This window comes from Vigna unguiculata, chromosome 7, assembly GCF_004118075.2.
Source record: "Vigna unguiculata cultivar IT97K-499-35 chromosome 7, ASM411807v1, whole genome shotgun sequence".
In the NCBI taxonomy this organism is placed as follows: domain Eukaryota; kingdom Viridiplantae; phylum Streptophyta; class Magnoliopsida; order Fabales; family Fabaceae; genus Vigna; species Vigna unguiculata.
In genome coordinates, this window is record NC_040285.1 from 36,332,071 (window position 1) to 36,358,581 (window position 26,511).

The 26,511-nt window shown below is 30.7% G+C and overlaps 3 protein-coding genes across 3 annotated transcripts; 2 read left to right on the forward strand and 1 right to left on the reverse strand.

Moving 5' to 3' along the window:
* Positions 1–4,710: 4,710 nt before the first annotated feature.
* LOC114190604 (sugar transport protein 13-like) lies at positions 4,711–10,436 on the forward strand. The gene is made up of 5 exons (XM_028079556.1): positions 4,711–4,845; positions 4,919–5,244; positions 6,991–7,115; positions 7,881–8,172; positions 9,514–10,436. Exons 1-5 carry the CDS (start codon positions 4,719–4,721, stop codon positions 10,177–10,179), a joined length of 1,536 nt encoding a protein of 511 aa, XP_027935357.1. The 5' UTR covers positions 4,711–4,718; the 3' UTR covers positions 10,180–10,436.
* Positions 10,437–12,539: 2,103 nt separating this feature from the next.
* LOC114191565 (mavicyanin-like) lies at positions 12,540–14,099 on the forward strand. The gene is made up of 2 exons (XM_028080807.1): positions 12,540–12,871; positions 13,666–14,099. Exons 1-2 carry the CDS (start codon positions 12,622–12,624, stop codon positions 14,043–14,045), a joined length of 630 nt encoding a protein of 209 aa, XP_027936608.1. The 5' UTR covers positions 12,540–12,621; the 3' UTR covers positions 14,046–14,099.
* A 1,115-nt stretch (positions 14,100–15,214) lies between these two features.
* LOC114191564 (long chain acyl-CoA synthetase 6, peroxisomal) lies at positions 15,215–23,605 on the reverse strand. Its single transcript, XM_028080806.1, has 23 exons — positions 23,334–23,605; positions 22,184–22,244; positions 22,015–22,092; positions 21,804–21,875; positions 21,632–21,713; positions 21,437–21,542; positions 21,263–21,339; positions 20,899–20,943; positions 20,731–20,817; positions 20,393–20,482; positions 20,171–20,250; positions 19,998–20,091; positions 19,436–19,524; positions 19,252–19,340; positions 18,714–18,843; positions 18,475–18,593; positions 17,644–17,767; positions 17,474–17,560; positions 16,989–17,092; positions 16,801–16,886; positions 15,845–15,931; positions 15,676–15,762; positions 15,215–15,588 (listed from the first exon to the last, which is right to left on the reverse strand). Exons 1-23 carry the CDS (start codon positions 23,452–23,454, stop codon positions 15,493–15,495), a joined length of 2,091 nt encoding a protein of 696 aa, XP_027936607.1. The 5' UTR covers positions 23,455–23,605; the 3' UTR covers positions 15,215–15,492.
* Positions 23,606–26,511: the final 2,906 nt, after the last annotated feature.

Below are 26,511 nucleotides of genomic sequence, written 5' to 3' on the forward strand. Positions count from 1 at the left end.
TGAACTCTATATAAAAAGAAAAAAATTCTTAACATATTAAAAATTTTATCATAATTTCACATAAAAAAACAAAATTTAATTTTAGAATGTGTTGTTATTGAAGAATTTAATATTAAAATTTATTTTAGTCTACAAACATGCATGTATCTTTATTATCACTTTGGGATAGAGTTCTTACATAACCTAACTTCTTTAAAAAGGAAAGCAACATGAGTCACACATCTTTTATTTTCTGAACTTCAATATATGTTGGATAATGATAAAAAATATTTATGATAATTACATTAAATTATTATATCATAGTAAATAAAATTTATTTATATAATTATAGTGATAAAATTACATGTATGATAATGAGTTAAAAATAAAAATAATTATATGAAAAATATGAAAACAATATTCTTCATGATAAAAGTAAACAACAAATAAAAATATTAGAAAAATGATAAAATAGAAACAATTAAATAAAATCACACAAAAGAAAATAAATATATATTTAAGGGTATGATAAGATAAAAAATAATTTAGAAATATAAGAAAACTTTTCAAATGCCAAGTCAAATGGTTGAAAAATAATACAAATTATTTTAACGAATAGGGCGAAGATGGAGACGGGATAAATATATACATCTTCATCCCTAATTAAAAAAAGTGAGTATTCTCCATACTCATTATATCTATACCCAACCAATACAGGAATTTTCTCTAAAGGAAAGAACGAATTCAAATAATATCGACGAAGCCGGATTTATTTATAGTCTTTATAAGAGTTGAAACTTGTTGTGTAATGATAAAAAATATCTATTTTTAAAACATCGTTTAAAATCAATATACTTTAAAAATTACCATCCTATTGATGTATATATAGATGTTTTTCTTTTCTGTTTTTTATCTGATGTATATAAAATTATTTATACAAATAAATGTCAAAAATATATCATATAAAATTATTCATTTAAACCTAATTTTTTGAAATAGAGTATCATAAACTTTTATACGTCATTCTAACAATTCAATACATGAATTGAGTCCAGCAAACTTCATATTTGGTTTGATGACGACAACTTCCTATATATTTTTGTGTTAAATTTTGATTCTAAACAGAGACAAGGCTCCAACTACTCGATCTAACCTTTTATGAACGAAAGAAAATAAAATGTTATAAAAGAGATGAAATATGGAATCCAATAAAAGTATGAAGCATTATCTAAACGTAAGCTACATTGCGGGAAAAAGGTGTGTGCCAATCATCAACAAGATTCTCTTCTTGTGAACAATGTATTTGAATATTGAATAAATTTATTTTTTGCTTATAAACTGTTCATTCCAATATCTTAAATTTTCTTCTTCATCACATTTCAGAATTGAATAATAATAACAGGGCAGTGACCAATCGTGATGTCCAACCAATATCTAAGTTTTATAAATACATGAATCATCTTCCCTTTACATTCAACCTCATGCATGCATCTTTCATGGCCCTCCACATATTCTTTTGGAGCTAAGGATCCATTTTCTTTTTTCTATTTCTCTTATATGAAAAATATAAATGCAAAACGATGTATAAATCTTGATTTAGCATGATAATAAATTAGGATACTGGTATTTTGATACCATATAATTTTTACTATCATTTGATATTATTTTTTATTATTATTCATTTTCTCTTTTAAAAGTTCTCTTTTTTTTAAAAGTATAAAAATTAAGTTTTATTAAGACTATTTTATATTTATAAAAATGGTCAAAATGGTTGTCAAATCATGTAAAAAAACTTTATTTAATAGATTAACGATTACAATTTTCTCCTTTACTTAACTATCACTCATTCTCACACCATAACTACACCCTTTTTTTTCCAACATAATATTTCTCATTTTATTTCATATTTATACTTCTTTAAAATGTAATTGATTTGCCAAATCATCCGCTACAAAACGAAAACATTGTTGAGATTTTCTTATACACCATGTTGAAATTTTAATTTCGATAATGAATATATCTTTGAGCATGTAGAAAAGTTATGTTGAATAAATTATGTTGGTGGGTGAGGCTGTGCAAGTGCACTGTGCACCCTTTTCAATTAAAAAAAAAAAAGATAAGTATTTTTCTTAAATTGCAAATTTATTTTCTTCTTTACTTTTATATTTGAACTCACTGCTTTTTCTTTTTATAACTTTTCCCGATTTACTTAAGATCCTTGATAGGTCATGTAGACTATGTGCATTTGAATTACATGTTTTATTGTTGATTTGCTTAAAATCTCTCATGATATGATTTTACTTTTCATAAAAAAAAATGATGTTACTAAAATTTTATAGTTGACATTGGATTGAATCTAGATTGATTGATGAGATGTATCTAAAATTTAATAAATGACACTGTCTTGAATCTAAATTGATTTGATGATATTTTGAAATATTTAATTCTTAAGTTAAAGGTTGATATAAGAAATTAGTGAATTATAATTAAGAAAAATAATTATGATCTTTAAATATAGGCTTAAATACTTGTTTGGTTCTCATTTTTTAGTGTTTGTTGCGGATGGTTCTCACATTGACATAATATTTTAAATGGTCCTCATTTTTACCGAATGTTTAAAATTGTCCTCATTTTCGCAATTTGTGTTTTATTTGGTCCTTTTATGTAACACCGTTTAAATCATTAACGGAGTATTGTACATGTAACACAGTTTGTATTAGAGTGTGGTGCGGTAAAGTAATACCCCACTGAACCCCACCTACAAACAAATCCCACAATAAAATTACGAAAACCTTAACTCACGAGCAAACACAACCCAGAAAACTCTAAACTCACTCACCTAATGATGATTAACTGAAAAATTGAAATGAAGAGTGTAACTGCAATCCAATGATGAAATGACAAGTATTAGCTGCTTCCTCTACAAATCCGAGCTCAAGAAAGACGAAGATGAAGAAATTTCCCTAATTGCAAAATTTTCTCTAAATTGAAAAATTAACGTTAATTAGCCACATGTACAGTACACGTAACACACCCTAATACAAACCGTACCACCTGTACAATGCTCCGTTAATGATTTAAACAGCGCTACAGAAAAAGACAAAATAAAACACGAATTGCGAAAATGAGGACTATTTTAAACATTTGATTAAAATGATGACTATTTTAAACATTCCGTTAAAATGATGACCATCCGCAACAAACATTACGAAAATGAGGAAAAAAATTGTATTTAAGCCTTAAATATATGTTAAATGTCCAATACATAATAAATAGAATAATTGAAATGTATTATATATAAAAAGGTTTTCAGAAGTTATAGTATTTAAATATCTCTGAACTCAAAATTTAACTAAACATTTATCCCATAAGACAGTAAAGCTTTGTAATAAAACTTTTAAACAAAATTATTTGAGATATCATATTGAAAAAGAAAATGATATTTGAAGTTTAATAACTTGAAATAATGTTAAAAAAATGCAAGATATAAGCTTGTACAAAGATATTTAAAAAAAAATTGAAATACATCCAATGAAAGCTGACAAATACTTCAAAAGTTAAAAGAATGTTTCATAAAGTGGAGAATGACTTTTGAATTTCAAATAAAGAATGAGAAAAATAAATAGTATAATTTGAAAGTAAAAAAAAAAAATAATAAGTAAACCACTATATTATTACCTTTTCATGTAGAAGTTAAGCGACATGGATAGTTTTATGTAATTATCTTTTTATATAAATTTGATGATCAAACCGTAAAGTCTCATGTGGAACATCCCTACAACTACAACTCATGTACACTTACAACATATCATGACTAATGAAATATTGTATGTTTTTGTCCATTTATATCACTTTTTTGTAATGACTTAATCCCTGCTAAAAAAAATTTATATTTACTTTCAATTTTTAAAAAAATTGTATTTACTTTAAATTTTTTAAAAAATTGTATTTACTTTAAATTTTGTTTTGAATTTTTTTTATAGAAAATACTTATAAATTTTGTTATAAAAAAAAATTATAAAAAATTGCTGTCAATTTTTTTATAAAATATTTTGTATAAAATATTTGTTGTAACAAATTTTATAGGAAATACTTACGAATTGTATAATTTTATAGAAAAAATAACAGAAAAAAGTTTTTTCTTACAAATTTTTTTAACAAATTTACAACAAAAAAAATTTATGTAATATGAAAATTTTTAATAGTGTTTTGAAAAATCTAATTTGTTGGTAAATTTTTTCAAATTAAATTATGTTAGCATTTTCAAGTAATTATCAAAATTCTATTTATATTATATAAAATATATAAGAATTTTCTTTTGTTATTTTTTTTCGGTGAAGAAAATACTCTCCAAATGATAAAAAATAACAACTTTTATGCTTTGTCAAAATGAGATTATATTAATTGCTGATCTTTTTTATCAACTATTAAGTTTATTCGGTGTTTTCTATATAAGAGTGAATTCCAAAAACTAGCGAATACAGTATAACCCACAGTGGATTAAAGAGAGTATACTATATTTGGAAGCCTATGATATCATTCCGAAAAAAATCACGGAAATCTGTCTATGGGGTGTGGATAAAAAATTAAAGAAAGAAAAGGCAAAGTGAAACTCTTTCTCAATGGTTATATAAATATAAATCAAAGTGTAAAGGCATGCAAGTGAAAGTAGAAACATTGTTCTTCACTCTCACTCTCTTGTGCATGTGTGTGGGTTTCTTAATTATCTGAAATAAAGTATGACTGGTGGAGGCTTCACAGCAAGTGGCAATGATTTTGAGGCAAAGATAACTCCAATCGTCATCCTTTCCTGCATAATGGCTGCTACCGGAGGTCTTATGTTTGGATACGACGTTGGTGTTTCAGGTAATAATCTTGTCATTAGAAATTTTGATTTTGTAGTAGATGAAGATATTTGAGTTATGGTGAGTTGAATCAGGTGGTGTGACATCCATGGGAGCATTCCTGAAAGAGTTTTTTCCGGAGGTGTACATAAGGACAGTGGAAGAGAAAGAGTTGGAGAGCAACTACTGCAAATACGACAATCAAAAGTTGCAACTATTCACATCGTGTTTGTACCTTGCGGGTTTAACTGCTACATTTTTGGCCTCACACATAACTCGGAAGCAGGGAAGAAGAGCCACCATGCTCATTGCAGGTTTCATCTTCATTGCTGGAGTTGCCTTCAATGCTGCGGCTCAGAACCTCCCCATGCTCATCGTTGGCAGGCTCTTACTCGGCTCTGGAGTTGGTTTTGCTAACCAGGTTCATTTGCTTCAATAATTTCACAAACTAAACAATTTCAATCTACAGAAACTATATGTATAGATCGAATTAATGTTCTTTAAATTTTTTTAAAATTGGTTATTAAATTAAAGTAATTCAAAGTTTTGGTCCTTAATAGTTTGATGACTCATTCAAAAGTTTAGTCAATAATAAGAGAGTATAATTTAAAGAATAAAAATTCTGAATAGATTTATTGTAATAATTTCTCTACCTATGTTCCATGTATTGACTTGACCAAAAGAGAGAGTCAAGGATTTAAGACCATTGCCAAAAATTTATTTTCTCTTCTCACAAGACTTATTTGTAGTAGAATGATGCATCCTTTTTTTCTTTTCGAAATATTCTCAGTGAATTACATGTTTTAATAGAAAATAATTAATGAAATAAATAATGTAAACTTTACTAAGATTTAAAGTACAAGTACTTAATATCGTATTTAACTGTTTAAACTTTAAATATAATAAGGACATTTTTATAATAATAATAATAATAATAATATAATTTTTTAAATAATTAACTAATTTGATTAAAAAGTGTGTGAAATAATTGAAATATTCTTATAAATAGGAAATCTTTATTTACAATCTAAAAAAAGAAGTTGAGGAAAAATTGTTCGTATGGGATAATATCTGTCCAATTGATACATCATGAATCATGGTATCCCATGTGTAGGATAATTGGTTTTGGTTCAGGTTGTTGTCTATAGTTTATTGAACAGAGCTATGGTTTCATTTTCCTGTGAACTTTAAAATCATACACTGACACAAGTATACGTCTTTATCATATACGTGTATGCTTCTAAAATTAATTCAATATAAGTATTTTAGAAAAATGAATGGTAACACTTATATTTAAAACAAGTTAATGAGCGTACCTCGGGATGTGTGGCTGTTATTTATGTTGATATTGACTTTCACACTTATTTTAAATAATAATAACATGTAAAAGATGTTACGAAACGTTATACTTTTTTATTTCAGTAAGATATTTATAAGTTAATTAGTTGAAAGATAAAACCATATTTAAAGCAAAAAAAAAGAATAACTGATGTTTTCTTGAATTTTGAAAATGATACAAGAGTATTTAAATATTATACTGAGGCTCATTAAAAGAGCTTTAACATATAATTAAACTGGTCCTTAAAAATAATTTTAAAATCGAAATCAAAATTTCAAAGTAAGTCCACATTAACTAAAATTAAACATTATTAGCATATCTTAACGTAAAAGAAATATGATTGTTATTTTAGACTTCAGTTTCTTTCCTGAGTTTTTTTATACTTTTTTATATTAAAAATGTACTATTTTGATATTTAGAAATAATTTTAATATATTTAAAATTTTTAAAATTAATAATTATCGGTGTATATGTTGAAAACACAGAAAAACAACATTAAAAAACCAATAAAGAATAGAAACTCGTTATTTTATGAGTAAAGCTGACGTGAGATATTGGCATATAAATCGTGTCCCTCATTAAAGACAAAAATAGGTTCTGTAGTTTTTACTAGGTGTGTAAGTGTATTTTAGTAACCACATATACAGAAGGTGGCCGACATAAAAGAAATATTAAAAAAAAATGCATGATGTAGCAGACATGAATGTCCCCACAATGATATGAATCAGCATGCTTAAATTTAAGTGAAGTTTATAGTAATTAAAAGCAAGAACTGTATAAAGGGTTTGTTGGCACTCTTGTAACTCCTTCAAGTTTTGATGATGTCAGGCCGTGCCAGTTTTCCTTTCAGAGATGGCACCTTCAAGAATGCGAGGAGCACTGAATATACTGTTCCAGCTGAATATCACCCTTGGCATTCTCTTTGCCAACCTTGTCAACTATGCCACCAACAAGTAAGTTTCTTCTGTGCTCATTTTTCCAATTCCATCATTTCAGGGTTTAATTGGAGTTGTTCTCCAAAGAGATTCTGGTGCATAGAAAATCAGCACAATGTACCATTTATATTACTTTCTCTCGCATACCCAAAAGTCAACCACATGCTTCCCCACTCTGATTAGGGTTTTGGACCTTCATAAATGCTTCAAAGAAGAAGCTTCTCAAGCAAAGCAATGGCCTCTATGTTCTTTTCCACAACTCTTGGTTTCGGAAAGGCCTGCTTGCTTGCTTCCTTAGTGTGAAAATTTGCACTGGCCTAGAAATTAGTAAAATATTAAATATATTTTATTATGAAAATATTAAAAATTAGTATTTAACAATTTTAAATCAAGAAACATTTAAAGCTGTATAGTATAAAGATTCATACAAAGATTTTCTTCAATAAAAATATCTTTAGCTAAGATTACAACTATCTGGGTAAATAAGCTTTCGATTATTTAATGCTAATAACTCATGTAATTAGGATTGAATGATGAAACTACAAAATTATGGTGTTGAAAATCTTTTCAGAGATAACAAATGGTCGAATATCTCACGTTATATTCTAGTTTTATAAAATTGATATAGGTTTAAAGTAAACTTTTTACCACGATATCAAAAATTTATTTTAGTAAAATTTGTTGTTAGTTGAATTTTGTTCTGCCTGATAAAGTATTTGTGATCATTTTTTTCTTGATGTTATTTATTGTTGGGTGATGGTGACTATGGTTGAGAAAGAGCAGAATCAAAGGTGGTTGGGGTTGGAGGTTATCTCTGGGTTTGGGAGGTTTGCCAGCATTGTTTCTGAGCTTGGGGGCTTTGGTGGTGGTGGACACCCCAAACAGTCTCATTGAGCGTGGTCACTTGGAAGAAGGAAAAACTGTGTTGAGAAAGATTCGTGGCATCGACAACATTGAGGCTGAGTTCTTGGAGCTTGTTGATGCATGCAATGTGGCTAAAGAGGTCAAACACCCTTTCAGGAATATCCTCAAGCGCAGGAACCGACCTCAACTCCTCATTTCCATTGCCCTGCATGTTAGTGCTGTCTTCTCAAATACTTTCTTATCATCTTCGTGTGTTTAGTTTTTTCTTGTATGATTAAATAGTAACAACTTCTGAAACTTTGTTCATCTTATTCGTCGGGTTGGCCTATTTTGTCTGTCACCACAAATCAATCCATCTCACTTGTCAGTACGGACTGGTCTGTCTCAATTGTGAATTTAGGTTGACCTATCTCATCCATTGGTTTGGACTGACCCGTCTCTTCTATTATTCTGAGCATACTTTTCTCAATTATTTATTCTAGCTCATTTCAGTCATTGGTCTAGGACAGTCCATTTTGACTTTAGGTCCAAACCGGTTTGTCTCGGTTTTTTGTCCAACCTAGCCTAATTGTCCAATCTTACTTTTGGTGTGGGTTAGTCGAAACAGCTTGACTCCATCTTCGACTTATGCTCAAATATTGATTTTTCTTGTATAATTGAATAGTAATAACATCTGAAATGTTTGTCCATCTCAGTGTCGGGCTAGCCCATTTCGTCTGTCAGCACGGGTTAGTCCGTCTTAGTTGTCAGTTCATACTGGTTTGTCTCAATTGTGAGTCTAGGTTGGCCTGTCTCATCCATTTGTTTGGGTTGCCCCGTCTCTTTTGTCATCTGGACTAGATTTTTCTCAATTGTTTGTTCCGGCTCGTCTCACTCATTGGCCTAGGCTAATCCATTTCGACCTTCGATCCAAATTGGCTTGTCTCGATTTTTTATCCAACTTGGCCTAGTTGTCCCGTCTCAACCTTTGATCTGGATCAACTGAAACAACTTGACTCCATCTTTGAATATTTGAATATGTCAAATCCACCTTTGTCCTAACCATAACCCACTTGATAAAGGACATTGGAGATTGGGATTTTTTTTTTGTCAAACCTCTCAAAGGAACTTGGGTGAGGCATTATCAAAATTAACATATATATATATATATATATATATATATGTATATATGTATATATATATATGTATATGTCTGTTTGGGAACTCTTAGATTTTAAGTTTCTAAAATCAAATTCTAAGATAGAATCTATTTTAAATTTTCAAGAGAAGTATTGTCTTACAGACATCAAACATCATGCTTCATGTAAAAAGAGTGCATTGAAAATTATTCAGTCCCGGTAATATAATCAAAATGAGAATACCTGTATCAAGTTTTCATTTTCCTTTTCAAGGAGTGTGTAAAACATTTTCTTGGTGAGTAACCAATTATAGCCTTCACTCTAGAATCTGTTGTAAAAATGACAAAATTGTACATTCACTCTTTTACATATTTGAATCAATGTTATTCTTAGGTGTATGGGTATGACCAATTGAAATTTCCTAATTGAAACAGGTTTTTCAGCAGTTTACTGGCATCAATGCCATTATGTTTTATGCCCCGGTTTTGTTCAACACATTGGGATTCACAAAAGATGCTTCACTCTACTGCACTGTGATTATTGGTGGCGTTAATGTGATTTCCACTGTTGTCTCAATCTATTCGGTGGACAGACTTGGTCGGAGAATGTTGTTATTCGAAGCTGGAGTTCAGATGTTCTTGTCGCAATTTGTTATTGCAGTTATAATAGGAATAAAGGTGAAGGACCACTACGATGACCTATCAAAGGGTTTTGCGGTGTTGGTGGTTGTTATGGTGTGCATTTTTGTGTCCGCATTTGCATGGTCATGGGGTCCTCTTACTTGGCTTATCCCGAGTGAGATCTTCCCTCTGGAGACTCGCTCAGCGGGGCAGAGTATTGCTGTATGTGTCAACTTGCTCTGCACATTTCTCATTGCACAGGCCTTTCTCTCGATGCTCTGCTTCTTCAAGTTTGGAATCTTCTTGTTCTTCTCTGGATGTGTCTTGATCATGTCCACCTTCGTGCTTTTCCTGCTCCCGGAGACAAAAAATGTCCCTATTGAAGACATGACAGAGAGAGTGTGGAAGCACCATTGGCTGTGGAAGAGGTTTGCTGAAGATGATTCTGTTAAAGAAGAGAAAGTGGTCATTGGCAATTGACCAAGTAGAACTAAGATTCTTCAGGGATTTAATCTGCTTCTCAGTTATTAGTTAGACAAATTCTGGCAATAGTTTGGTTTGGTTTCTCAAATGTGTTTGGCCAGATTTGGTTCTTACAGCTTACCATGTTATTGCTCCCCCTTTGTTAGTGCCATGTGTCTGTAACACTGTAATGCCACTTAATTGTCCTGTTATGCAAGTCAAATAACTGTGTACTATGTTTGTATTTTCAAAAAACAAAAGCCTAGTCCTGGTATATTATTTGTCTTTTGCTTATTCTGTTTTTTCTTTCTTTCCTGCAACAGCGAATGACACATGTCACAGTAATTCTGATGCAATTAGAAGTGGACAAATGTAGTGTAAAACTATTAGCAAGCATTAACTTTGACGCATGGTTGGTGATCTGTAGGAGGAGTCATGATGTTATTTTATTACATAGCACCAAAAATGAATTAGTAGTTTTTTATGGAGCCATTTGGTGGAAAAAATACACTAAAATAGGTTATACCAACCTCAACGAGGTCAATATAGAGTGAAGGGAATGCATAATACTAAAAGTATGAAACCTTAATTACATTAATATTACTTGTGAATTCCACACATTTGGAGTTAATGATTGGTGACAAGCAGTGTAGCGAATATTAGGTAAAGTAGGACTCTGGTTGTGATTAGAGTCAGAATTTAATTCTGTGAATGTGATGAGTTTCTTATAGCAATAGAAATCACAAGACACGTAACTCCATTTGAAAAGAACTATTTGGGCTGTTTAATTTACTTTTATTAATTGTCATTTGATACACACAAAAAATAATGTAGCTTTCAGTTGGAGGTTGTATAAAGTTAGTGTCCTGCTTAATGCTTCTCTGATGTGCAAAGTAACAAGATCATCAAAAGAAAACAATATATGGTGGTTGCAGTCTATAATGGCAGTCACCAAATTATTAGTTACCGATTATAATACTATTACTCAAAATTTGATCAAATGTGACTTTCAATTTAGTAAATGGGTATTTTTTATTATGCTATTTATGTTGTTTGTTTATATATATATATTGGTGCACTATGATGTACATATATAATATACTTATATGATATTCACACGTCTAATGTATCAATATATTTATTTTAAAAATAATAGAATAAAATTTATAGTTAATATATATATATATATATATATATATATATATTAAAAAGTCTACAAAATTTTAAATACGTGATAAACATATTTGTTATTATATAAATTAAAATTAAAATTTTATATATTAAAGATTATTAAAATAAAAGATTATAAATTATTTTCATTTTAAAAATACTCATGAATATACTTCACTAATAAATATCATTAAAATATCATACATGCATAATAATTTAAATTGAAGTATGGTACATCAATGAAAGAGTTAACCATGCAAATAGAAAACGAGTAAACAAACTTACTGTATTGTCACCATTTTAAGATTTTAAGGAGTTTACCTAGTAAAAATACCATCTAAATTACCCTGACTCAGCATGCAAGTTTGGTGTTTCTCCCTTCTCCAATTTATTATAAAATGTTATTGCCTTTTGAATATTTATCTAGTTCAAATAAATGTACATAGTTTTCTGCTAATTTAAAGAAATCACAAACGATGGTAAAATCATGATAGAAGCTACTTGTAGTAGTCTATGAAGCTTTAGTTACATCAAATTTGTGCTTTCACTGACATTGTTTTTCTCAATGTTGACATTTATGTTTAATGCTGACTTTCATGTATTAGTTAAATACTGGTATTATAGCTAACAGAACAAATATTTACATATAATTAAAATAATAATAAATAAATTCTCTTGAATATACAAATTATATTATGAATCGTAATAAACAAATATAGTTGAATATATAACATAATTTAAAGATATGAAAAAAAAAACATTATCTTTTGATATAGTTTTTTCTTTATAATTATTGATATTTTTTGAAAAATATCCAAATTTAATCGAGAAAAAAGATTAAAAAAATATACATCTAAGGAATACAAATTATGTCCTGACTTTTTTTTATAAGGAATATAATATGAAAACTCTTTACACGCTCTATGTACTATTTCTAAAACAATAAAGCGCGAACTACTTGTTTGTAACTACTAATGAATGGTAAGTGTTGTAAGGTTTTCAGAGTTTGCAATATAACTAAACACTAAACGTAAAGAAAAGTACTTGGTTAGATTAGCATGGTTAGAAGAATCCACACACTTACTCCATCATAGTTTGGTTTTGATGCCAAAAGAAAAATAGGAGAAGTGAGTGGAGCACTTATTACTGAGACCCACATTTCCCTTTCCCATATACTACTAATAGAGATGAAGTTTTCATCAAACATAACAAACCATTTAATTAAAGAAAAATAGTGGGACCTGTTCATCCACTTTGCCATTCTTCAAGTTCCAACATCTAAGGCCTTCAATGGCAGTTAGTAGTAGTCAAAAGGGTATAAAGACCCCAACCTCAACGATAACAGACACAAAAAACAAGGGCTTCAAAACCATGGGTTTGGTAGAGAGAGTTGTGGCTTTGTTCATAGTTATGGCAATTCTGCAGGTTTCAGATGCAGCTGTGTACAAGGTTGGGGACTCTGCTGGTTGGACTACGCTTGGAAAGATAGACTACAAGAAGTGGGCTGCTACCAAGAACTTCCAAATTGGTGACACTATCAGTAAGTTTCTTCCCTTCAAATCCAATTGCATGCTTTGTTTGTTCTTTTGTGTTGGTTTTTCTTCATTGTTAGCAGATGGAGATCAAATCATACTTCTCACACTTCTGCATTCTGTTCTAATAATGATAAGAATGCAAACAATACTGAAGTTAGGGGATACCCTTTCTTTTCTTCTCCAAACACAGTTTGAATTGTGACCTTGAAATTGGAAAATCATGCATGAAACTCAGTAAATAAGAGAAGAAACTAACAGAAGTTTGTGATTTTAAAGATTTCAGTCCATTATAGAAATATGTGTAAGAAAATACACTGCTACTGTATCTCTTTCTAGCAATGCGGAGTTGGGTGTCGAAAACTTCAATTACTTGTTATCCCACCATTTGCACCTCTATGACTGTTTGTAATGTTAAGAAAATAAAGTATGTATTTAGGGAGGGCCCCTACATAAAAACTCTTGCTTTTTTACACTTGTACACATTTTCGTTTCTTAGTTGTTTTTATTTGTATGTAAGCCTATTATACATCTGTTTCATGACTATATAGTTGTAAACCAGCATGACCCACCACTTCAACTTGCGTTAACCTTTTATACTCCGCTCAAGTTCTTTTGGATGAGAAGACAAAACATGCAATGAGATTGTTGGCCTCACCGGAGACATTTACATTTCTACATTTCATAAACATTCAACTCAAGAAGATCATTACAGAGCATGGATTTTACTTAATTATGATGATTAGTACCAACATAACTACATAACTGAAATTCTGAAATTGTTGGTAATTTGTATTTGTAGTATTTGAATACAATGACAAATTCCACAATGTGATGCGAGTGACGCATGCCATGTACAAGTCATGCAATGCATCATCCCCTATTGCAACCTTCACCACCGGCAATGACTCCATTGATATAAGCACTCACGGCCACCACTTCTTCTTCTGCGGCGTTCCTGGCCACTGTGAAGCTGGACAGAAGGTTGATATAAACGTGCTCAAGGTTTCTGCTGATGCACCTACTCCATCAGCTTTGGCCTCTCCAACATTTCAAGCTTCCAATGGACCAGCACCTTCTCCTAGCAACGCTAATCCATTGATTGCTCTAAAGGGAGCTTTTTCTATGATGAGTTTGGCCATGCCAATAGTCCTATTACTTGCTTTCTCTAGCTATGTTTAATAACAAAGTTTTATGCTTAGTTTGCTTTATGAACTTTCGGTCTTCTGCAGCCTAGATCATTGGCACGTTTGTAAACCATTTTCAATGACAACAAAAACGCATATTAGATATATTAGAAGGTGTTTTTCCTATAATTTTACACATTAAACATCAAGAGAGGGAAAAAAGTAAAGTAAGGAACCTCACGGGGACCAAGTAACGCAACAAAGCGTGCTCTGCGAATAATGTGGTTGATTTCATCATAATTGGTTTGTTAGATACCACTTAAAACCAAGAGGAAAAAAAAAAGTCAATTACTTTTGTCACTCAATTTAAGGTTTTGGCTCTGGTTTTGGCTTTATGAACTATCATTTACATTAGTTAATTGTTAGATACAAGAATTTAATCGCCTAACATAGTAAGATGTAATTGTGTCATTGGACGGCATTGCAAAAGACTTTCAAGGCAACTTTTACACTCTTGCAATGGAACATAAGACAGTTATTTAAATACCAAAATTTGACCATTATTCTATCCTCCCTTCTTGTTTCTTACAGTGAAATTTACTCTAGTCTAATTTATTTGAGTTATATTATTTTGACACCATAAATTTTTACAACCACTTCACATTTTTTTTACCCATCTCTCTTTTTCCTTTTCAATCACAAAAGGTTACTTCTTTAAATGACCATATTATCTTCAAAAGTGATTGTCAAGTGGTGGATGTAAAAAAACATTTCTCTTTTATTTTTCTATCTAAAATGTGTATGATTAGGCATACCTAATATACACTAGAAAAAACAAGAATATTTAAGGTGCACGCCAATGTCCTCAATAATCTTATTCTTACTCCTTAGATCAGCAAAAGAAGAACAAACCATATTACTTACTAAGGTCTATTTTTTTTTCTTTAAAAAATATCTAAAATAAAATCGAACTGCTCCCTGTAAAGAATAATTTTCTTCTTTATCGATTACCTTTTACTTTTGTTCCCCTGATTATTTCCATAAGACAGTAAGAGACATAATGTCAGCATTTTCTAAATTTAACAAAGAATCAAGATCCTTTTTAAAAAATTAGATAATGTCATGAAAGTATTCTTCCGACTCCATTTCATTCAGAAAATTCATAATAACAGTCATTACCATAAAACCCAGGTGCATAACATTAGTTAGTGAAGTCCCACCAAAAGAAAAGAAATAAAATCAAAATGCCACTGAATAGGTATTGAGTGATTCACAACAGCAATAATAATAATGAATATATTAAAAATTATAGTAATATTACTGAAAAATATATATATATAAAAATCACGTATTGGATCTTGTTGGGGTTCTAGCACAACTGTTATCATCAGAAAACAAGTTGCAAGATCGTACCCATTGGATCCTTCTGCTATTGCCTTACGATGGAATGAATCACGATTCTTTATTTATCTGTTGAGGGGAGTGAAGGGAGACCCTCAATTTCACAACGTTTTCTGAGAACTATCAGTTTTTGAGAGCTCACTGTACATATCAGATATTGCTTTTGCGAAATATTCCTTCGCTTGAGGCCTCTTAATCTGAAAAGTTGCACGCAATATACAACATGATTTAGGGCCATATCAGGTTAAAATGAAAAACAAAAAAATTTAGGACTCAAAGCTTGCCTTGAATGTCGGAGTAAGCAGACCATTTTCCAACGTAAAGGGTTCGGTCACCAAAGTGACAGCTTTTACAAATTCAAAACCTCTAAGCTACAATCACATAAAGTTACAGATATTTAATATTATTAAATTGTAAGGTAAACGTAAGTGTAACATAAAATGAATAACCTACCTGAGCATCTCTTCCAGCAGCATCCATCTCAGTCAAGACAACTGCCTTTGCTCTTGGATCATTGCAAAGTTGTGTTAAATCATTATACTACACCCATGCCCAACAACATAAGAGTATCAGTTAACGTTGCAGACTGCTTCGATAAATTAACATCAACTCATTGAAGAAAAATAAGATGATTGGAATAAATTTCTTGAAATTCTCTTGAATTTTAATATAAAATACAGACTCTACTTTCTTGATTTCAAAATTAATCGGGACACTCTGATTTTAAGAGTTCACATAAAAACATCCCTTGTTTTAAACGGTATGATTTTGCCAAGCCTCAAAGGATGAATATCTAATATACTGAAACTAATCAATAGACGAGCTATCATACAAAGAAAAGAGCCACTGCCACATGTGCTAAAATAGATGCAAAGATTGAAAAAACCACAAAAGCATTGTTACTTAAAATCATGCAAAAAGAAAAAAGTTGCAAAAATAGACTGATAAAGGCACTTTTTAAAAGAATAGAGTTGCGCAGACTAAAAATAAAATACACAGGACCAAAGGCGAAAAAGTAAACAAAGATGGAAACACGAGAAGTGTAACTCTAGAGAAAGGTAACCACGATAAGAATAAACCCTAAACCTTAAATCTATGATCACCAATCAAAGAAAAGTTAGTTCACTCGTATGACGAAATCAAAGAAACGTCGGTTGACTCAACTGAAAACGTTCACTTTAGATCAGGTATCTGACAATTTTGTTTTCACAAATTTAGTACCAATTCTTTATCATGTCACATTTATTTTCCAAACTATATTGTAGAGTTATAGTAATATGAATCAAAAATACATTTCAAGATTTCAAGCACAAAGTAAAACCAACTTTTAACCTCTGTCTAGATGGATTTTCAGTACATGTGTCATAGATGGGAATAGATATTAAAACAGTCTTAAAAGTTTATACTACCATTATGCCTTCTGAAGCGGCCCATGCTTTCAAGACATCAAGATCCACTGAGACAACAGCTACCAAAGAAGCATTTAAGCTATCACCTAAAAAAGAAAAAAGAAGCATCAGCAAGCTAGTAAGGAGTAAAGTAAGAGAGAGGATACAAAGATCACACACCAAATTTGTGTGTTGATTTATTTCCTTACCGTATACGAAGCACTGCGCCACAAACTTGCATTTGGCATATACATTTTCAATCTTCTCAGGAGCAATATACTCGCCTTGAGCCAACTTAAATATATTTTTCTTCCTGTCACAAAATTAAAGCTTTCATTCATATGCTTGACAATTTCAGTCAATGTTGTAAAAACTGAGCCGGGAAAGTAGACAGGAAACTAGGGGTGTCAAGATTCAAAGCCCATCCTACTGAAGTTAAATATATAAATTATAAAAGTTAAATGGAGGCAGTATGCAGTTATAACTTATAAGTCTTACAGCAGCAGCACTCATTGAACAAAATACCAATGGGACATAGCAAGTTCACTCTGTAAAGTGCCATTCAAGTCTACTCATTGAATAGAGCATAATTGCGGTCTGATGGATTCAATCTAATGCCAGGTGGTAAGTTAAGAAGCCGTGTGTATCATATTAATCATGGATTAGAATTACAATTAGAATGATGCTATCTCACCTGTCAATAATTTTTAGTCTACCACCAGGTAACCACGTTCCAATATCTCCCGTATGAAGCCATCCATCTTCATCAATGACTTCTCTCCTGCACAATTGGATTGAAAATCAAGTAGTTTTAAATATGATAAGGTAAATTTCATTCAAGCAAATAGCATGAAAGGTAGTTACGTCTGAGTTTCATCTTTGTGATAACCTCGGAAAACAATGGGACCCCTCACACAAATTTCACCACGGGGATTGGGCTGATCCTCAGATGTATAGTTCATTTCTGGAACATCCACAAGTTTTATCTCTGAAACAAAGAACAAAACTCTTGGCACTAGGCATAACAAAGCTTCGGCTGACATAAATTAAATATAATTTCATCTTTTAAATTCTTCCATATAAGGAGAGCTAAGTAGAACACGTTTTTAGGATTATTAGACACAATATCACTGCAAGGGAAAAATAAAATAATTAAAACAGTAAACCCCATTGCAACTAAATTAAAAAAAAAAAAACAAAGACACGGAGAATAATTATTTGTGGGAGAGAATTGGCTCAAAAGTCAAGACGTGTACAGTTTCTGGGCAGATTTGATATATACTGAGGTTATTAACTTCCAGACTGTGAGATTGAATTGCAGTATGAGAGTCCAAGTGAAATCCTATAATAAGAACCCCCTCAGCAGCCCAATAACACACTGATAGACCTACTCATTCATCAGGTGCATCAAAATCAATCAAGAATTTAACTTTGATGTTTACAAAACTACACACAAAATAAAGAAAACAGCCCATCCCTAAAATTCAATACAAAGGAAAATAACATTTTGAATAACTACAAATGATGAGATGTTGCAACTACTTATTTTTCTAAATAGAAAAAAATTAACCAGTTCATGAACAAGTCGATTGGTACGTCACATACTACCTGAAATGTAATACCAAACAGGTTTTAAATCGCGAATGTACTGCAAGCTATTAGATATATGATGCAGAATTCATACTTAGTACTCACCACAGGCAGGATTAGGAGAGCCAACGTGACCACCAAGTGGGTCACCCTCATCTATGCAGCTTATAACACAAGTACTCTCTGTCATTCCATATCCTTCAGTCACCCGACCACCAAAGCAACTGCAGAATAAGTGCACATATTATTCAGCATGAGAAAATTGATTAAAAATAATAATAATAATATTAAAAAGTGGAATGTCCTCTTTAGTATTGTATACATTAATATTATGCAAAACTTACATCTTTAAAAATTCCATGATATCAGGAGATAAAGGCGAGGCACCTGATGCAATAAACCGAACTCGTCCTCCAAGCTTTTCCTTTATCTTGTTGAAAACTAATCTGTCCCACATTGGAGAAGGGTTCTTCCCTGAAACAAATGGAAATATGGACGTCAAAAGTAAGTTTTCTTTCAAATGATACTAAAACTTTAAAGCCAAAATGATAAGTTACACCTTTTTAGCCATATCTATCATTCTAAGAAAACTTTCCCAGCTATTTAAAAGACAATAGAAGTTTCAGAAAACAAACATGATACTATTGCGGTAAATAAGATTCACCCACTACAAGAAATAATAATGGAGCAGGAGAAGAATCTTGCACATAAACAAGGTGTCTAAAACCATCAATGAACAAAGGATAGGGGAAAACCAAGGTACAAGTACAATTTGATTCAATATTTAGGCCAGAATAGTGATCCACCACCATAAAAAAATCTGGCAAAACAGGTATTTAAATGTATGCTACACAAAGATAAATCATTGTGAATATATTTTACCATGCAATAAAGCCTGCCTTTTAGCATTGTAGGCAGCATTAAATAATCTCTCCTTCAGACCACCAGATGTTTTAACAGCATTAATGATACTGTAAAAAAAAATCCAATTGAATGATACAATGAGCACACAAGAAGCGAAAAAGAGAGTTCTAAAAAGTAAAGCATAAATGTATAAATACTTTACCCAGCATATATTCTGTTATATAGTCGAGGAACACTACAGAAGATAGTAGGTCTTAGGGTGGCCATGTCATCCATTAATTTCATACTATCCTGCATACGAATGTTAAAAAGAAATTTTATGCTAATCTGAGAATATTGAAAAATAAAGTGAAACAAAATTTAGTAAATCTACCATCAACGCATCACATAAGGCAGAGCTCTAAAGTATATTACATGGCCAGAAAAAACTAACAGTCGAGCAGAAAAGGCTGCTATTATTTAGACATTGTACACTTTAGGTTGCATTATAATTTATAATCCATGCATGCATACACGTGTATATATGGAACATAAGAATACTATAATAAAAGACTGCTACTTCACAGAAATCTCTTATGGGTCAATGCAGCATTTCATGAAATAAAGTATGAAAACGAAAATATTCATAAAATATCATATGGGCTCCTTATTGTATAGCACTTGTATATAACATTTTAATTTTTCATAAAAGTATAAGCTCATTCAAAATGAGTAAACATAAATCAAATGAAAGAAATAAAGAGTTTAATTAGTCAAAGGCATACCCCCTGGTAGAATCCCACAGCAATGCCAAAATGTACTATCATGACTTGGTTTGCTCGCTCATAAATGTGAGCCAAAGGGAGATAGGATATATAACTGAAAATTAAAAAAAAAAATAAGGAAAGAAGGTAAAAAAAATGGAAATGAACATTGTATGCCTTAAAAAATTACTCACACATCAGAAGGGCCAAATTTCTCATCCATAGTACCCCCAGCAACACTTGCAATAAAGTTTCCATGGGTCAAGACAGCACCCTGACCATAATTTGTTGAGCAGAAAGATTAAAACAAGTGCTTCATAAAGCTAATATAAGCAAAGTTAACATTTTATGCGAATAGTATATCATAATATCAATAAGAAAAAGGGTAAACCATAATTCTACTCGAACCTACGCACTTTTGGGGTTCCAGTTGTACCACTTGTATAGCAAATGGTTGCAATGTCATCAGGTTTGGGTGGACAAAAGGGCTGGAGATTGCTGCGTCCCTAAACCAAAACCACATGAACAATGAGGTAATAAGTATAATATATAACAGCATATCAAATTAATAGCAACACCATTTAAAAAAGGATCTTACGAATTATACACTACAATAGATAATTAGAAAGAGAACCACAGAACAGAAATGGAATTTCCTTACTAATTCAAGGAAGCAGATAATATAATGATAGATAACGGACTGTCTATTCTCCACAAAATCAACATTTGTTGACACAGAAAACAATAAGATTACCACATTGAGTAGCTTTGAATATGTAACAATTTGAACTCCGGTTGTTGATGGAACTGATGGAATTTGATCATCCATACCTCCAACTACCTGCACACTAACCAAAAATCAGTATGACTTACTTTGAAAATGAGCATTTAATTTCAAACATAAGCCATAATTCACACATACCACAATTAGACGCACAGTTGGAATATCAGACAAGTAGCTCAGCAACTGCAAGGGCAGGTTATATGATACATAAGTTTTTGAAAAACAAGACCGTAAGTGCTAGCAAAATAACTAAATTAGATATGCACATGGTCCTTAACTCTTTGTTTTAGCGTATCTGAATGATCTACAGAATTTAATCACCCTAGTGTGTGTTGGATTAGCTTATTAAACACATTTTCCAGAAGCCATGGAAAGTATACCCCATGCAGAGTATTTGCATGCGGAAATCCATCATTACACCAAGTTACCAAAGGGGTACTCGTGATTATACAAAGGAACGGAAGGGATATGCAATATTATGAAAAATCTCACATATACTTACTACATTTAATGTTTCAGGTACACAAAATATAACTTGCACGACAGCGTGACTGACAATATACTTGACAGCCTCGGGACCTACATATCAAGCAGTTTCTTTCATGTTAAATCTGAAAGTAAAGCCAAGGTAGATATGAATGACAAAAAACTTTCTGATAAGTTGTAAAAAACATACCAAGAGTATCATACAGAGGCACTGATATAAATGAGTATGCAGAGCAGGCATGATCAAGAATGAGCCACTCCGGTCTATTAATAAAATACAATCCAATACTGGAACCCTAAACAAGAATGCATAAACCAATGGTTACATGATACTTCGTAAAACAAAAAATAATAATCAACCATAAAACTATAATCTAGCATTCACCTTTGGGACTCCATAATAAATCAAACCAGAACCTATTGCTGACCGGGCTGTACCTGCTTCTCCATATGTCATCCATTTGTACCTTAAAAAGTGAAGGGATAGTGGAAATGATGAGAAGGATGTTAAGTGAATTTGAATGAAAAAGCAAAGAAGCCTCAGAAAGCATCATTACTCCCCAACAGTTCCATCAACGCGGACACGTGTTCCCAGATATTTGTAGTCTCGAAAGGTGTCAACTGAGCGCCTTTTATTAGCAGAGTTTGAAAGAACACATCAATTTATTAGACATTTAAAATATTTTTTTATTAAAGCACAGTTGATTGAGATTATCAATCTTCTGAAGTTCAGTGCTAATTTTACATAGAAAAAGGAGTGATGCTCACACGAAATTGTCATGCAGGGTACCAACTTCAGGATGATCAGGAAACTTGCTCACTAGCTGCAGAGGAGATCGTAAAGATCTTCCAGAAAGAATTGAGAATAATATGAGACTCGGACATGGCTCCAGAATGATGTATACAATTAAGATCAAGAACAATGGAAGAGGTATACCTGTAAACATTCCACTTTCCAGTTTGTAATTTCTCAGGGAGTACAACACTATAACCTTGTTCTGTTCAGAAGTAACGATGTCAACAAAAAGAAATTGCACAAAAGTAATGTAGTAATACCAAAAAGCATGGACTAGGAAAATATTCATTAGTCGAGAGAGAGAGAGAGAGAGAGAGAAAATTCCTAAGTTGTGGGAAAATTTGAACAAATGTAACATTATGAATATCACCTGAGTAATATGATTGACAAAGAACAAATTACAGTTTTATGAATATGTTCACCTTTCAGAAACAGAATGCGTTATGACAAATGCCATTCTGATTTGAGTCCTAGCTCCTACCATTGTCTCCAAAAAATGTAAAATGATTCTAAATAAAATTCATAGAGCACTAGACGAGTGACATCATTAAATTTATACGTAATTATCACAGTTAATTAACAATTAAGTACCAAAATTAGTGATGTGATTGCCCAGACCACACAACTCGGAGGCAGGAAGTCAACACACATGATACATGAAGAGTATTGGTACATCAGGAACTAAAACTTTTGCACTACACGGTTCAACCTTCACCTAGCTTCTGATAAATAGCTAAATAAAATTAAAAATAAATAAAGAAACCCGGTGATGATGAATTGGAGAGTTGGAACCGGTACATGAACCATTCAGGTTTATCAAATTAATAATCTCTCCACCAAAACATTTATAGCAACCAAAAACTCCCCCATACCAAATATTTCTACCTCCGTTGAATTTAATTCCAAAAGAAATGGCTACCACCCTATGCCTTTTATTTCTGTAAACATGAAAGAAGGAAACACGTCCGAATGCTTCCCAAATGCACACAAATCGAAGATAACAATAAATAGACTTGACTATATTCATTCATAAAACCTTTCAATCAGCTATAAGTACCCCTAGCACAATATAGGAATCCTCTCGTCCAATCCATTTTTTTTCCTTTTTCTCCAATCTCAAATTCGAAAGCGACAACTCACTACTAATCAAAGACCAAAAAAGATATACACAGAACATGATCCTACAGAGAGAGAGAGAGAGAGAGAGAAATCGAACGTCACTATCATTATCCTGGCTTCGTTAGTGAGGTACGACAAGTGCAATAAGAGCAGACATGAGAGAAGGGAGTACCGGAGAAAAACTCGCCGGCGGTGGGGTTAGATCGGAGGTGGGAGGGAGATTCGTCGGCGGTGGGGGAGAGGTGGTCGTGAACAGCTCGAAGACGACGTTGCGCAGCAGGCGTGTGATCCATGGAATCGAAACGACAATGGACAAGTGGCGTTTTGGTGAGAGAAAAAGACTGAGTTTTGCTTCGTGTTTATCTGAAAGGATGAGAGAAAAATAAGCAAGGATATTGATGATGAACCGGGTTAGCCGAAACAAACGCCAGGCACAAGAAGGTTAAGACAACCTTTTCATTAATATATTAAATCTTTTCTATTTCTTTACTAAAATATATGAAATGTTTTCCATGTTTTCAATTACAAAATATAAATTTTCATTTATAGACTTGACTGATTACTATAAAAGCCATATTATTTATTCACAACCTCATAGTTATTAAACTTTAAAAGTAAATCAAAATTAACATAATTTTGATATTTTTATATGAAATGAACGCAATACCTCGTAAATTGAATTACTATGATATTTTTTGGTCAGTGTGAATTAAGTTTATAAAAAATATATAAAATTTATGATAATATATTAGTTTTTATTGAAAAGTACATTAGTTAAAATCTTGATTTTTTTTTAGGACGATAGGGAGAAAGAAAACGATTGGATACATGAAGTTGATCCATGTATCTATCTATATTACTAAAGGATAAGAAACGGAATCTTTCAAATTTCTATCATTTTCTGGTTCAAACTCACTTTAGTTAACAAGATTAAATTAAATATGTCTTTATAATTAAATAAGAGAAATATCCATAATTTTTAATGGTGAACATTTATTTAAAAATGGCCATCTTAAAGTATTAACTGGCAGTTAAAATTGAATTATTCTGCGTTACTTTAAAGAATAATAATAAGAATGTTAATTAAAGAATCCTGCAGTAATGATTGAAAAGCACAGGTATTATGTAGATTCAGGGAATAAACAACGAAGATAAAGTCAACCTCATCTACTTTTTATGCATTTCCTTTTACATTAAAACCTTTTTTAAACATGCACATAAAGACCTTTTAATCATCACTTTACAAGAGTGAAAGATACTGATATATGATAGTATCAGATTTGTTTATTATTTATACAATTTTTAACATTATTTCTTTAAACAATTAAAATTTCATTTTCTATGCATATGGTATCAAATCAAACCATCATATATTTTCTATGCATGTAGAAAATAGGATCAAATTAACCATCAGCTATTTTCTATGTATTTTCCTTTTAATTATTTATAGAAAAACTTATTCAATTTTCTCTTTCTTTATACACACAGTTTTAAGTTTCTTTTATTTTTTACATATTATTTTTGAAAAAATAGTTTTTATTGTCTAAATTCATAAAAAAAAAAGTATTATAAGAATTAAAAATTAAAACGTATTCAACTACTAGATAGGAGGAACTTTAATAAACTTTCCCACTCACTTTAAAAAAAATAAAAAGTTTAATAAACATGATGAGTTGTATTAAATTTTTAATAATTTATGTAACTTTAATATTGTGTTTAAGTTTCTAAGATTTTATTTGTCAATCTTTTTAAGTGAGTAAATAACACAATTTTTACTTAGATATTCTAAAAATTCAATTATGAACGTTTAGTTTTTGTTGAATATATATTTATTTGAATAACCTCGTATATATATATATATATATATATATATATATATATATATATATATATATATATATATATATATATATATATATATTATTGTAACTAATGCATTCGGACTAGATATCTTAATACCGCTAGATAACTTAGTAGCACTTAGAGTTTTCACCTTTTATTATTGTATCGGTTGTAATTGTATCAATAAAATACAAAATTGAATAAACTAATTTAATTAAAGTAATTTTACTTCTAAAGAATAAATAAATATCATTCAACAAATGACAAACATTTTCAAAAGACTCGTATTAAGTGTGTTTTATCAAATGTTAACATTTGATTCAATTAAAATTTCCAATCAATATAATAATCAAGTAATAAGGTGAGTTTCTCAAATTCAAAATTTCTTGAGTTTCTTATGGTATAATATTTTAGTATACATGATATATAACTTTAAGTAAGAGAATACATGTTATATTATAGGTTTTTTATGTAATATACAAATCCAAATATAATTAATAAATCATCACAAACTTACAATTCCAAGTTTCAAACACCTATAATATAACTCGTAGACATTAGATTTAATCATTATAATATCATTCCATGATATAATACATTTTATACATTAATAACATTAAACACTCATATATAGAGATGTCAACGAGACGAATAGAATATAAGTAATAATTCTCTAGTATCCTAACTACTGGATAAACATGTTGCTACTATGTTAAAAATATCAAGTTGTGACTTTTTATGATATCCAAGTCCAATAAAATATGTGTTTATAATTAGATATACAACTCATTAGAATTTTAATCATGTGATATACATAATCTATTATGAGTCATCATGGCACCAAAGTTTTGAAAAATTAACTAAAAAAACTGAGATATTAATTAATTAGATAATTAATCTAATTGATTAAATACAGATCATTAATATAGTTGATTAAAAACATAATTTATCAAGAAATTAATATAATTGAATAATTGTATCCCCATAGTTTTTTAAATCTAAAAACTAGCATTCTATGATTAAGTTTTATCATTGAGCAATAGAATTCTGATTCTCTGGAAAAAAAAAAAAGACTAAACAGACTTTTTTTTTTTTGGAGATTTTGGAAGATTCATTTGAAGTTTATCAAGTTTCTACGATATGAATTTTGGCTTAACAAACGCTTATGTTTTCTTAGAATTTTAATAACATGTTTTTCTATTATATTCTTACTTTTACAATATCTTTAAAATCATGTACAGGAATAATTGTTTAGAAATCGTCAATTGATTTTTACAATAACTAGAGTTTATCAATTAGTCTTTTTGTTTGAAAATAATTATAAATTCTAATTCATATGTGGTTTCAGGTTGTGTTTGTCAGGATTTCTCTGTAAATAGGTATGGTTTGTCAGAGTTTAAATTCTTTTAATCTACATGAATTTTGATTTGGTTTTTCCTTCACTCTTTATATTTTAATTTATTGTTTCTATATGAAGACATATTGTTGAGTTTTGAGATGTTAATTTG

Coding starts and splice junctions, on each gene's coding strand:
- LOC114190604 (XM_028079556.1), top strand. CDS start 4,719: ATGACTGGTGGAGGCTTCACAGCAAGTGGCAATGATTTTGAGGCAAAG. Junction 4,846..4,918: donor ATACGACGTTGGTGTTTCAG/GTAATAATCTTG, acceptor GAGTTGAATCAG/GTGGTGTGACATCCATGGGA. Junction 8,173..9,513: donor TCATTTCCATTGCCCTGCAT/GTTAGTGCTGTC, acceptor TAATTGAAACAG/GTTTTTCAGCAGTTTACTGG.
- LOC114191565 (XM_028080807.1), top strand. CDS start 12,622: ATGGCAGTTAGTAGTAGTCAAAAGGGTATAAAGACCCCAACCTCAACG. Junction 12,872..13,665: donor CCAAATTGGTGACACTATCA/GTAAGTTTCTTC, acceptor TTGTATTTGTAG/TATTTGAATACAATGACAAA.
- LOC114191564 (XM_028080806.1), bottom strand. CDS start 23,454: ATGGATCACACGCCTGCTGCGCAACGTCGTCTTCGAGCTGTTCACGAC. Junction 20,251..20,392: donor GTACAACTGGAACCCCAAAA/GTGCGTAGGTTC, acceptor AATTATGGTCAG/GGTGCTGTCTTGACCCATGG. Junction 17,768..18,474: donor CTCTCCTAATCCTGCCTGTG/GTGAGTACTAAG, acceptor TCTTTGTTTCAG/AGATAAAACTTGTGGATGTT.